The sequence below is a fragment of the Lutra lutra genome, chromosome 3, assembly GCF_902655055.1.
Source record: "Lutra lutra chromosome 3, mLutLut1.2, whole genome shotgun sequence".
Classification (NCBI taxonomy): domain Eukaryota; kingdom Metazoa; phylum Chordata; class Mammalia; order Carnivora; family Mustelidae; genus Lutra; species Lutra lutra.
In genome coordinates, this window is record NC_062280.1 from 121,712,854 (window position 1) to 121,727,138 (window position 14,285).

Consider the following 14,285-nt stretch of genomic DNA (forward strand, 5'->3'; position numbering starts at 1 on the left):
TAAATGGGCAGATGGCCTTGGTGCTCATCCTCTTAATAGAGCAGCACACGGAGCCTAGAAAGAATCTGCCTGCTCCCCGCGCTCCGTAGAGCTTGCTACTTCCGTGGTTTCCTACTCCATGGTAGCGCCTTCACCCTTTAAACTTTTTACTTTGACATCATTTAAGACTTACAAAAATGTTGGAACAATAGCACATAGAATTCTCTCACTCTCTTCACCCAGATTCCCCAGATATTAACATTTTATCTCGTTTCCACATCTGCTTTATCATTTTTCTAAGTATGGTAAGGATATATGTATTTATACACACTGATTTCATGTCCACATAAAAATCAGTTGCAGAGATGATATCCCTTTACTCCTTAATACTATGGTGTTCATTTCTTAAGAACAAGAACATTCTCTTACAGAACAGCATAGTTATGAAAATCAGAAAATCAGCATTAAATCAAAGCTATTGTATAATCTACAGAGCATATTCAGATTTTCTGAGTTGTCACAAAAATGTCCTTAAAAGAGGGAGGCCTGGCGCACCTGGGTGACTCAGTGGGTTAAACCTCTGCCTTTGGCTCAGGTCGTGATCTCAAGGTCCTGGGATCGAGCCCCAGATCAGGCTCTCTGCTAAGTGGGGAGCCTGCTTCCCCCCTCTCTCTGCCTGCCTCTCTGCATACTTGTGATCTCTCTCTCTCTCTCTGTCAAATAAATAAATAAATATATTAAAAAAAAAAAAGAGGGAGGCCTGGGTGGCTCAGTCTGTTAAGTGTCTGCCTTCAGCTCAGGTCATAATCTCAGGGACCTGGGATTGACTCCCACTTCGGGGGTTGGGGGTGTCCCTGCTCAGTGGGGAGTCTGCTTCTCCCTCTGCCCCTCCCCCTGCCTGTGATCCCTCTCTCCCACTCTCTGTCAAATAAATAAATAAATTTTTAAAAAATAAATAACTAAAAATTAAGTTAAATTTAAAATTTCTTTAAAAGAAAATCCCAGATAACATTATTGGATTTAGTTGTCAAATCTCTTTACCTTATTTTTTTTTAAAGATTTTATTTATTTGAGAGAGAGCGAGAGAGTGAGAGTATGAGCATAAGCAGGGAGAACAGCAGGAGAGGGAGAAGCAGTCTCCCTGCTGAGGAGAGAGCCCGATGTGGGGCTCTATCCCAGGACTCTGGGATCATGATCTGAGCCAAAGGCAGACACTTAACCGAGTGAGCTACCCAGGCATCTCTCTTGACCTTTTTTAATCTGGCATAGGTCCTTCATCTTTCTTTGTGTTTCATGACATTATTGTTGTTGACAAGCACAGACCAGTAATTCTGTAGAGTAACCCTCAGGTTGGGTTTGTCTGATGTTTCTGTATAACTAGAAACAGAAATCCTGCAGGGGTGATGCTGTGTCCTTCCCAGTGTCCCACATCAAGAGGCACAGCGTGTGCAGCTGTCCCCTTCCTAGTCGGGTCAGTTTGGTTCCCTTCGTTAAGGAGGCATCTGCCAAGTTTCTCTGCTGTAACATGATTGTTTTTTCCCTTTGTAATTAAGAAATACTTTGCAAGAGACTCTTCGAGACTGTGTAAATATCCTGTTACTCTCTAAACTTTCACCCAAGAGTTTAGCATCTTCTGGTGGTTCTTACCTAAATCAGTCATTACCATGATGGTGACAAATGCTAGTTTTGTAATTCCATCCTTTTGTCCACATTTATCAGTTTCTTCATCTTAGGCACACAAAAAACTCCTAGGCTCATCTTGCTCTTGGTTGCTTGAGCCCTAGAAACAGCCATTTCTAAAAAGAAAGACAGTGTCTTTGGCTTTTAAATAATTTTTTTTGAAGAATTTATTTATTTATTTGATACAGGGAGAGAGACAGCAAGAGAGGGAATACAAGCAGGGAAAGTGGGAGAGGGAGAAGCAGGCCACCCGCCGAGCAGGGATCCTGATGTGAGGCTCGATGCCAGGACCCTGGGATCGTGACCTGAGCCGAAGGCAGACGCTTAACAACTGAGCCACCCAGGTGCCCCTGGCTTTTAACTAATTTTGAAACGGCTCATGTGAGCATGACACGGGCTTGCTGAGGATCTGCCGTGTGTCCAGGCGAGGTCTCCGAGCTCACAATAGCATATATTCACACAACACAACGTGGGGCCTGAGCTGAGAGACATTTAGGCAAAGGTGTGTGAGTATCCATCCTGCTGGCAATTGCATGTGGATGTTTAACATTCATTTTTTTTTAAAGATTTTATTTATTTATTTGACAGAGATCACAAGTAGACAGAGAGGCAGGCAGAGAGAGAGAGAGAGGGAAGCAGGCTCCCTGCTGAGCAGAGAGCCCGATGCGGGACTCGATCCCAGGACCCTGAGATCATGACCTGAGCCGAAGGCAGTGGCCTAACCTGCTGAGCCACCCAGGCGCCCCTAACATTCATTTTTGAAAAGGCCAATAATTTCACTATGTTTTTCCTTTTTATAAGAGTGAAATCATTTCACATGCAAACTTTGGATCCACAAACAAATACATGGATATGTAAATAGAGAATTTTTTCACATCTTTCTCTCTCTCCAGATGTGTGTCTTTATCTCTGCATGCTTTAGTATGTGTTTGTGTATAATCGGAATTATATATGTATGTATATAAAGAGCTCACCAAACGTCGACAGTGTTCATTTCCAGTTTATAGGGTTGGGTCGTATTTATTTTTCAATTTCTTAACTTAATCCTTCTCCTTTAATTTTTTTTTTCTTCTGTACACTTATATTATTTTTGTAACCAAAAATCGATGCTGCCTCAGTGAACAAAATGGTTTGCAAAGCTGTGCTGTGTGCACACCTCTAATTATTCCTTACGTTCCATTACTAGCAGGAAAACATTAATACCTGTGTGTGGTGTGTGTGCATGCACGCACGTGTGTGTGTGTGTGTGTGTGTGTTGTGTTCAAGGGATTGAACGTATCTCTGTTCGTGTTCTGTACCGCTAGCCCACTCGGCAGGACTCTGCTCCGCTTTCTGCCGTCTCCTCAGCAGTTCAGGGAGTCTCGTTTGACACACTCTCTCACAGGCCGTGCTGTCACCTCTTGTTATTATTTTTACTGTGGTAAAATACACATAACATAAAATTTGTCATCTTAACGCTGTTTAAGGGTGCTGTTCAGCGGTCCTGAGCCCATTTACACCGGTGTGCAGCCGTCACCGACCCCCATCTGCAGAGCCCTTCAGCTCCCCCAACTGAAACTCTGTCCCCAGCGATCTGTGACGCTGCCCCCCACATCCCACTTTCCCCAGCCCCTGGCACCCATAGTTCTTTCAGTCTTTACAGATTTGACTCCTCTAGGTACTTCGTATAGGCCCTTCATTATTTTCATAATATAACAAAAGAGAGAGAGAATTAAACCTCAGATTTCCTTTCCCCCAAAAAGTCACCCAAAGGGGACTAGCTGGATTTCCTCCAGCAATGTTGAGCCAGTATTAACGATTAACGAGAAAGTTCCCAGAAGGCAGCCTTGTGCTTCACACCTCTGCTGGCTTCCCTAGGGCCTGTTCACTTGATTCCGTCTCTGTGCTGTGACGAGGCTGGCAGCGTGGACCGGGTGACTCTTGGCTGTAGGGTGCATTCCAAGGCCACTCTTCAGGAGAGGTAACTCGGGATTTTTAATCCATATAACATCACATCCCCTTGTCCAAATGTGCCTTCTACCAACTTAACAATTTTCGTGTCAAACTATGAGACGTCATTTAAAAAATATTATTGATGGCATTCTGGATATCGGAGGGGGACAAATCCTTGACAAGAGATACGTGAGTCTCTCGGGGTTACTGATGCTCAGTGAGACATTCTTTACACTTTACACTCCATTAATTTTGGTTTTACTTCATATTCATGATTTGTGACACTTCTGTCACCTGTAAATAATTTGTAACATGTCATTTACTCACAGAATTTTAGAAGAGCTATGAAGAAACTCAGTTAAGACCCAGGAAACTGCCTGTTTTAGACATTGAGTTAAGTATAACTACATTGATTAGAAGCGGGTACAAAATTCAGTTTGAAAGTAAGCAGAATAATTAAACATACCTTATGGAAGCAAGTTTATAACAAAGGAAGCACTAGAATTCAGATGTAATCCATTGCTGTTTCATCTAGAAAATTTAAAAGCAGAGCTGGGTGTGGCTTTGTAGTGGCGTTTTTCCTCCCCGTAGATGACTTGAGTGTCTTTTGAATGTGTGTTCAGACACCCAGGTCCAGTGGGGGAGACCACGCCCACATTCTTCGGGTCCCTTTCAAGGTCCATCTGTGGCGAGTTTTCAGACGCCTGGCCTCTGATGCAAAATCCCGTGTGTGGCGACGACATCTCTCTTTGTGATTCTTATCCTGAACTCACTGGAGAAGATACTCATTCTCTCAATCCAGAAAACGAAAGCTCTTCCTCCTTGGATTCCAACAGTAGTCAGGATTTGGTTGGTGGAGCTGTTCCAATTCATTCTGAAAACTGTACAGAAGCTACCGGTCCCTCTAGACGTAACCACTCACTGACAGAACCAGTGCTGACTCAGGATACACCGACCGCCAGAAGCCAGCTGTGTCAGGAGAGTGGTGACATTGTCAGCCTGACCACGCCGACGTCCCTCCAGGTAAGTCAGTGACTACCCTCAAGAAGGACCCAGCAGTGACTCATGGCAGACCCAGGGGACTGGAACTCCTCTCATCAGAGAATGTGGGAGGACCTGATGAGAAGGTTTTTTCCATCGTTCATAACTTCTTATTCTTATATGTATAGAGAATATATTGTAAATTAAATTTCAAGAGTCTTTTTTCCCCCCGTAACAACCAGGTACTCTGTAAGTTTATAATGAGCAGCTGCTTTCTTTTACTCCTTGTAAATCCAAGTATTAGCACAGCCCCCTAGTTCCTGATTGAGAGAGAGAGTCACAAGAACATCTTGTAAACAGTTCCTCACCTTCGTTTTCCACCCAATGATGGTTTCTGCCCGAGACTTACATGCACTCCATTCACCATCAAGCTAATGGCAGTTTAGATCTCCCGAAGCTTCTCTTTTCCCCTCTCTGTTCCTGTTGTTTTCAAAACTGACCAGTGTGGTTAGAAATTGATTGTTGCTTGTGATCCAGGTCCACATACTGCAGAAGTAGCTTCTAGGAAGAAGGGTTTAAAATCAGGTTTGCAAGGAGATGGTGGCTATAGAGAGCAGGGACTTTCAAGCATGCTACAAGGCCAGAGGCAGAGAAGCATCAGGGAAGCCTGGGCACCAATCCGGCTATCCCCTTCCTGTGAGGATGTGGCTGGTCCTGAATTTGACCTAATGTCTACAAGCATCTCCCTAATATAAGAACATATACTGTTGGAATACATTCCTTGGGGGAAAAATGACCAGCCTTTAGTATAAAAGGGCCGAGTCACAGCAAGAATGAGGCTCCCAGGTGCCACAAGGTCCTGCCTGCACACCCACCCTTGCTCTCACTGCTCGTGAGCAAACCAGCTCAGGAGCCCCAGGTCCTGGGGAGGCGCTCTGCCCATGCTGTGTCTGCTCTCGAGAGGGGCCTCGATTTCCCATGAGGTCCTGTATCCTGGTCTCATGATGTCAGATGCAGTCTGAAGTCGAGGTGTGAATGGAGAAGTGTGCCTTTCAAGAATAGCACGTAGGTTATAGGTTGATCGAAATCTGCAATACTTTTTCTCCGAATGCAAAATTTAGAAAATTTACAGGGAATGCTATGTAGAAAGCAAATTTGTTGGCTTTGGAGAAAAATAATTTTGTTTTTCTCAAAATAAAAGAAATGAAGAAGATATAAGGGAAGAAAAGCAAACATCTAAGGCATTTGAAATCTAAAACACAGGGATGCCTGGGTGGCTTATTCGGTAAAACGTCTGCCTTCGGCTCAGATCATAATCTCAGGGTCCTGGAATCCAGCCCCAAGTCAAGTCAGGCTCCCTGCTCAGCAGGGAGTTTGCTCCTCCCTCTGCTTCTGCCTGTCCCCCCACTCATGCTTGTTTTCTCTCTCTCTCTCTTTCCCCCAAATAAATAAATAAATAAAATCTTTAATAAAATACAATGTAAAATACATACCTCTGTAGTGGAGAGTGAGTCTTTACTGACCTTGTTCTTTTGAGCCATCACGTAATTTTTATAACTTCCATGATAAGACTAAGAAAAGATAAGAGTTAGCTGAGTTGTGTGTAGTTGTCAAGAACATACCATGGCCCACAGGCCTTGAGGGCCAAGTGCCACGTGCAGCTGCCTGGAGGAGGAGGTAACAGGCCCTGAGAACAGTGAAAGAGGCAGAGAACAGGATGCAGAGATCCTGCCCCTTCAGCAGCTGACCCCAACTTCCCAGTCAGATGCCTTGCCAAGTACTCTAAAACACAATTCTTGGGAGACTCTTAAAATTCAATCTGAGACACTGTTTCATTACAAGATGCGGAAGTTTCTTTGATACCAAGTCAATTGGTTTTGATCAGAAACTTGCCCTACCTACACAAATGTTGTTAGAGTAGCTGGAATTGTGTTCCCAGTGACTATCTACAGCTTTGCAGAGTACCGTCAACAAGTAGAATGACCCCTCATCTTAATTGTGTAGCTTGTCCTCAGGTTCGTGATGTAAATTCTATGACTAAGGAGTGAAACATCTCAATGCCAAGTCATATCAGAACCAACTCATTCTCTACCTTTTTCTGTTTGTGTTGTTGGTGAGGTGGATATGGGAGGAAGCATTATTATTACAGCTGTATGAATGTAAAATCATTTAGTTAGAAGATTGCTATATATAACAGCATTAACTTCTTGTAAAAGCAGTTGTCAAGGTAATCATGATCTACATAAAGATACTTTCAACTCAGGTTATTATGAAAAGAAAGTTATAATTACATGTAAAATGAATGAGAAAATGTTATATTCAAGTTATACAATGTAATGTATTAGTGAAAGGTTTAATAACTTTCTAAGATGTGTTGTCTTATAATTATTAGATAATTTGGTAAATATAAATGAGGCATTCTGAATTCAGGAAAGGAATATTTTAAAAAATGAATCATTTCAGTTTCCCCCTATAGTTAAAAACAACAAATAATATCATGAGCCTATTTTGAGATAATCTTATCCAGGTTCTGATAAGCACTGTGTCTTTGGTTGCCTTTACTGAGTGTGTGATATTTAGTGAGGGAAACTTAATCTTTGAAAACAAGTAGGAGAGATACAATTGTACATCTTTGGGAGATTGATTCTCTTCTTTGTTTCAAGGGTTGGCTAAGTAGGTAGCTCAACAGTTCTATTTTTTTTTTAAAAAACGTTAGATTCCAAAAGGCAATTCAGACTTCCTCTTAACAGGTTGCTTCTCCAATGTAGGAAACATACTTACTTCTCACAAATAATTTGCTTTCAGCAGCTTGGTATTATGAACCAAAGGACTTTTGGCTCCTTGAGTTTGTGTTCACTTAGCTTGGTCTGTGTATTCATTCATAATTCAGGAAAGCACAACACTTCTGTTTGAGAAATGCATAAGGGCAGCTTGAGCCAGTATAGTGCCCCCCCCCACCTTTAGTGATTTATTTCTATTTATTTTCAAAGGAACTTGAAAATCCTACCTAGGCATTCACTCATATTTTCAGTTTTTTAAACTTAATTTCCACCTTCTATCCAGCTTTATTGAGATAACAATCTACATTTGCCATTGTGTGAGCTAAGGTGTGCAGTGTGATGATCTGATACACATCTATATTGCAAAATGCACAATGGCACTTTTGTCTTACAGGGTCACATTGCTAATGCACGAGGCGTTTGTTTCCAGAAACTGTATTTTTACACTGTAGTTTTCTTGTGGGCGGTTTAAGACCACCCAGAATCTGATGATGATAGTTACGGTGCAGGATAAAAGAGGTGTGAGAACCTTGTTTAGTCTGAATGACTCAGTTCTAATCAAATTTCCCCTATACACACCTCCCCAGAAAGCAAGAGAACTAAGATATTTGGGACATCATTCACTAAGGTACTTGGGAGAATGAGACCAGTCTGTTTACTTACAGAAAAGGTTCTTTTTGGTGATGTTTTTAGCCATCATTGGAAATGTCAACATGAAATAATAGAAAGAATGGTAGGAAAGATATGAGATGACCTGGGGTCTAGTTGCTCAGTCTTTTAAAATCTCTGTTTCTTTCCATGTTGGCAAAATGAGTGCCATTTTTCTCCCACAGTAGTGTTTATGTGGTAATTATGGTCATACCAACTGATCAACATATTTGATGAAACTATTTTAGATTATTGAGAGTTCTTTCAGAAGCTTCTATTTCTAGACTCTCTTCTTCTACCTAGGGAAAAAAATCTTTTCCTATAAACTTACCAGATATGTCACTGATGTCAGATTAGTGGTAAATAAGTGAATGAAAGATTACTGCTTAAAATGAAGGTTTTAGTCACTCACAGTAATGTGCCTTTGGCTGATGTTTTCAGAAGTCAGGTCGCTACCCTTCTGTGATAAGGGACAGATTGAAGGACACCACTTCGCCGAGGATATTTGCCCTAGGGAGAGTGTGAGCCTTCCAGGAAAATCATTAGAAGGGAAATCGTTTCTAAACCATCTCTAAACTTTCTCCAGTGGGTTAGCAAAAGTTTTAAATACAAAGAATGAGAGTGTCACTATTCACTAATCATCTTTGTCCTTTCAAAGAAGGGACCAAAAGGATCTTAACAGCTTTACCTACAAATGCTTCAAAAGAGTGCAACATAGAAACAAGCTTTAAGTGTTTGAATGGGGTCAAAAATGAGCAAAAGAATCATTCGTTAATACATTTTTTTTCCTGTGGGTCACACATTATTGTCTCTGCAGTGTCATTTGCAAATACTGAGTGATAGTGAGTAGTTATAAAATCTTTATTTTATTCTCGGAGTACGTATGTACCTGGATATTCAAACATCATTAATGAGCTGCTGGTCCATATGTTATTCAAGTCATGTGTGCTACTAGTAAAAGTTATTTACAATAATTTTTAACAATGATAGCCCAGCAGCTTTCATGTATAAGGTCTTGTTTTTCAAGCTTTCCTTTCTGTTGCTGTTTTAGGAAGCTTAAAGGACTTGCTTCTTTCTACAGTAGAAGAATATGGATGGAACCCAGTGTGCACTCACCCCTCTGCTTAGGCTTACGGACTGAGCCCAGTCTGGACCCTTCATGGCTTCTGGGGGAAAAAAAATAAATCTGAACCAAACTGATGGCATTTTAAGCCTTTCAACCAGTTGCTTCTGAGCCAGACCAGCTGTAAGCTGAAACCTCAAGGAATAACAAGAAAAGACTCCAGGCACTCACGATACTCTGCATTTTTCCTAAACAAGAAGCTTCTACGCCACAAAGCGTAACTTCAAAGGCTGATGGCTCAAGTTCGCAGCCTACGAGATTATGAGCATATAACAAGAAACAGAAATGCACTCATGCTTATTTTCATGGCGAATGTGGTTTTACCAAACTGAAGATCCAGAGTATAAGTTTTCATTTACACTTTCTTTCCAGAAATAATTTCGTATAGCTGATTAGCTTACTAAAAGTCAGTGTCCAAGCAGTTACTTTAGTTTTTCTGTAGAGTGGTTCAAAAATGAGTGTTTGTATTTGGTGAAGCTCACTTTTTCATCATCTGATTAGCTCAGGCAATTAGAATTGACTTCATGCTGACTGCCTCAGTCAGGGCTTTGTTAGATGAAGTTAATATCTAGGAACTAGGAGTAAGAGGATAGCAAGTCTTTTCCAGAATCGACACTTGTAACCTTAGTCACTGACTCGTGAACCCCTGCTGAAGCTAGTAGGGAGAGGGGCCTGAGCTGGGGGAGTGGCGAAAGAGCCCTCCACCCCACCACCCTGCATTAAAAACCACTTAGCACACGTATCCTAGAGACTTGTATGCAATGATTAACATATTTCTGTGAAAATCAGTTGACATGGAAGCATTTGCTACTTCTGTCCCTGTGACTGAGCTTGGAAGATCCAGAATTCCTCTCTTAGAGAAGAGTGATGATTTATAAAGATAATGGTTTCTTTTCATCCACCTCCCCCTTACCTCCTGCCTCTGAAGACCACCCCCCTGTTCTCTCTACCTGTGAGTTTGTTTTTGTTTTTGCTTTCATGCATCGTATCTTATACTAAGGGCTTTAGAAAGTACTGCCTGTCTGGTTCCCCTCCTACTGAAATGCAACACATGAGTCATCCTAGGAGACACTACATACTAGAAGGAGAAGAAAACACCCAATTGGTAGGTGGCCTGTAGGTGAACAGCTCCTCACTGCCTTCATGGGGTCTGACCAAGTGGCGCTCCCATGGTGCCCACTTCCTTAGCACAGGTCTCTCCTACCCTAGCCAGTGATGTTGGATTTAAGCGTGGTGTCAGGTGTCCCATCCATAGTATTTACGCACTAGAACTTTCTCTACAGCTAAGACAGACACAAACCCAGTTCAGTCACTAACACAGGGATGGCTCATTTGTTCTTAATCTTGGTGTCCCGGAGAGGAATAACCAGAGTAGGATTTACCTTTTTCCTCCTTGAACCTCCAGGATCAGCTCTGGCCTTTGTCTTTTAACCAATTACTATTAGCTCCGTCACATTTGCACTTAAAAAAGAAATCAAACATGACCTTGTTGGTGTCACTAAAAAACTTAGTTTCACAATCCCTCCCTCCCCTCACTGCCACCCAGATCAGTGTCTTTTACCTAACATTAAACTGAACATGGAAAAATTCTGTCTTTCTTAGGCCATTTTTCTCTTCTCACTTATTAGACTATGCTTTTCTCTCTCTGTAAGACATGAGGCAAATCTAATGAGTCCCTTCCTCGTGGCAGGACCGGTTTCTCTCCCCTAAAGTCAGTCTTAGGCTCTGACATGTGCGGATTAGCTTGCTGGGCTCGGTTCTCCTCAGGACCTCAGTTCCCTGAACCAAAATAAGAAATTAGAGTAGTCTCAGGGTGACCCACAATCTTTTGTGTCCGTCTCATGCCCTCTTTTCTTTTCCTTTCTTAGCATTAACCAATGGTTTTTCAACTTGGATAACTTGCCAGCTCTTATGAGAGCTGCCTTTAGGAAAATATTTGGGATTTGACCACAAGATGTCTATGAAAACGCACACTAGAGTTGCCTCGAGTGGCTTCACTGTATTCACATATGTATATGCCATTGTTTGCAATCTGATCGTTTTGTTTTGACAGAGGGATGATCAAAGTCAGCCAGGGTTGTGCTCCTTTTGGTGGCCTAAATATATTTTCCACATGTAGAAACTCTCTTCGACTTCAAAGACAAATACTTGCCAGAGAAAGCTAGATGGATGGGCATGAGACTGTGGCCCAAAACCCTAAAACATCACTTTGGATCAGTAAAGAAATGCTTAGGGTTGAAAGTCGATTTCATCTGATACCGTACTGGAAAAATCCCGGGCTGTTTTATCAAGATAAAGACGTTGTACCACCGCCTGCTGCAGAAACATACAATAATGTTAGATTCTGTACTCTGTATAAACCCTTGAGAGGGAAAGCCCAATCTGCATTTCCCATGGTTGAGTACAACGCTTACAGGAACTTGGCCGCTAGGGTACAGGGACCAGGAAATCATCGTCAGGTGTAGGAGTGAGAATCCGTGTGACTTCGGAAGTTGCAGAAACCCACCAACAAGAATGAGACAAGGATTTGGGGAATGACCATGGAAAGGCATGGGTGTTCTCATTTTGTGTATATGGAATATATTTTTCAAATATAGATTTTTCTACTTTAGATAACATGTTAATGTTGCTATTACCTAGTTAAGCTCTATTGTCCGTGCTAGTTTAAAAAAATTTTTTTTTGAGAAGAAAAGGACAAGAGTCCCTCCTTGCTTGCAGGTCGCCAGCTCGAATTGATTCAGAGTTCATCATTACTATTTTGCATACTGGAATTTATAAATTTGTAAATTTTCTTTTTCTTATACAAATAGTTTTGTAATACCCTTTTTTATATGTGAATAAAATTGTTATCTGGTATTCGTATTGACATGTCCAGTACAGAAATGATTGGTGATGGGAATACTGACTCGTCTTCCTCCCTGGCTCTCCAGGTGGGGACCTTGTTAAGTTCTGGTCCTTCCGGTTGAACCCTTCCAGCCCTTCAAACGTCATGAGGGGGATTTGAAATTCTTTGCAGTGAGCTGGTTCTATTTCTCAGGACTATCAAGCTACTGAAGAATGCTCTGAGTTCTTTGAGAAGCGTTGGCATCAAGATTTTATTATCATCTCTTCTTTTTCCTCCTTCATTTTATGACGTAAAGAGGGAAAGAACGAAAGGTGGGGAGGTTTGATGTTCATTCTTTTCAGAGGTCAGTAGGGTGTTCTGCAGAGAGGAGTGGACTGACTCCCACAGAGCAACACGGGTCCCTGGAAGAGTTTCTTCTTTTCTTCCCACCTTTTGACCTTCCTTCCCTCCAGTAAAGCTTTTAAAGCTATTATTAGATTTTGAGAGAGGACTTTAAACTTCCTGGAAAAAAACGGAGTTATTTTAAAGTGCACCGTATTCTCTCAGTCAGTCTGCGGTGTTAAATGACACTATGAATTCCCTGAATGGAGAACATTAGATTCTTTCCTCCTTCCACACCACTCACACCCCAGCTCCTTGGCTCAAGTATACTTGTCCCATGTGTGTGCGGTCTGGCTGGGCTTTTGGGTACCATCCTCTCTCTGAAAAAAGTAACTCAGAGCTTGCAAGGTTCTGACGGGAGGCCTAAAGTACCCTATAATCACATAAACAACTTATTTTCATTATTACCACTATTCTGAAAGTCTCTTTGCAGTTGACTACTTGTCATTCTCTATTTGTTTATTTGTCTCCTTTTGACCTGAGGAGGTACTGTCTGATTTTCTTAAAAAGTATTTGACACCCAACGAGCTATGTACCTGCAGCTTAAATTTATCATTCAGTCATCTTGAAACTAAGCAACAGCCTGATAATTTCCAAAACCTTCTGTAATGTCTAAGAAATTTCAGTATGACCCGGTATGTGATTCTAGTCATGTAATTAGAATCAAGTCAGCAGCGCACAGTAACGGCGGTTAGGTCACATTTCTGCCAGAGGAAGGTCACAGGGTTTCTCCTGTAGAGATCAAGCAGATCAGGGTCCCGTCTGTCCATAAACCAGCAGTAGCATTGGAATTAGTGTGATTTATGGCTGCTTTCAAATTAGCCTCTCCAGAAGACTTGAATTTTAAAAACCATTTTCTCTGCAACCGTGGGTGGTCTTGTGAAGCAGGTTTCAGTTATTAGTCCATAAAGACAGGATTTTGTCTTTTTATCTTAATTTCTAATGGCATTAACTAGTCCTACTGAAGATAGAAATAGCTGTGTTCTGTCAGTTTCGTTTGGTGTTGAACTGAGCCAGCAGAACTCTGCAGAGGGAGTTTCCTTACCTGGGTTGACTGTTTACAGTCAACAGAAGATCTACTGAACAGTCCACTGGCAATCCTTTAACCGCTGGTTAGGGAGGCAGGCTCCCCTCAGCTGGGCACGTATCACTGGCTTGGTGTCATCAGATACGAATTATTTCCCTTGAAGCTCTAAACACGAATTTAGTCCCTCTTGGAAGCCTCATTCTGAGAAGAGCATTTTCCTATGCCCATCCTCCCTCCCTCCCTTCCTTCTTTTTTCCACTCATCCATCCATCCATCCAACTATCCATTCATTCACAATACATGTGTATACAGTACTAGCATAGAGTATGTATTCCGTTGCAAATGCAATGCCAGGGTTAAAGCAAACAAGAAAATACGAGGGAAAGAACCCTTGCAAATATTTATAAAATAGGACTTTGTTGGAAAGACATAAGTGCGAATTCTTCAGAGGCGGGGGGAGCAGTGACATCCTGAGAAAGGTCAGAGCCGCAGGGCAGCTGGGGGAGGTTCCAGGTAAGCCAGGAAGGAGCCCGTGTTCCCCCTCCAGGGATGGGTGGAAGGACCTGGTGCGTGGAAAAAGCCCGCTTGCTCTGGGAGCACAGAGAAGTGCGGTGTGGTGGGAGGGTGGGGAGCAAGGGGGAAGCTGCTGAGGCCTGAGAGCCAGCTTGACAGGTGCCTGGTGTTCTCTGCCCTGGGCCCTCTTGAACTTGACTCTGTAGGGAATTTATTTCCCTCCCAACAAATGAGTGACATGGCATAAAACCTTGAAAATCTCTGGTCTTTCAGAAGCTTGGAAGTCATCAAACGAGGCAAGGCAGACCTCTTTCCAGACTCAGAATAACCCCAGTCATTGAGAGGACGTGGCCACAGGGATGGGGGCGTGGGAGGGTAGCGGTGGACAGTCAGTCC

At 42.3% G+C, this 14,285-nt stretch overlaps 1 protein-coding gene across 3 annotated transcripts in view; it reads left to right on the top strand.

Annotated features, from left to right (window-relative positions):
• The window catches only part of TNFRSF19 (TNF receptor superfamily member 19), a 91,881-nt gene extending 79,910 nt beyond the window's left edge, over window positions 1–11,971 (top strand). For all 3 annotated transcript variants that reach the window (XM_047722919.1, XM_047722920.1, XM_047722918.1), the window contains exons 8-10: window positions 3,517–3,619; window positions 4,215–4,614; window positions 9,052–11,971. In XM_047722919.1, coding sequence (XP_047578875.1) covers window positions 3,517–3,619; window positions 4,215–4,614; window positions 9,052–9,060 — 512 coding nt within the window. In that variant the 3' untranslated portion in view covers window positions 9,061–11,971. The remainder of the gene's footprint in view (window positions 1–3,516; window positions 3,620–4,214; window positions 4,615–9,051) is intronic.
• The last annotated feature ends 2,314 nt before the right edge of the window (window positions 11,972–14,285 follow it).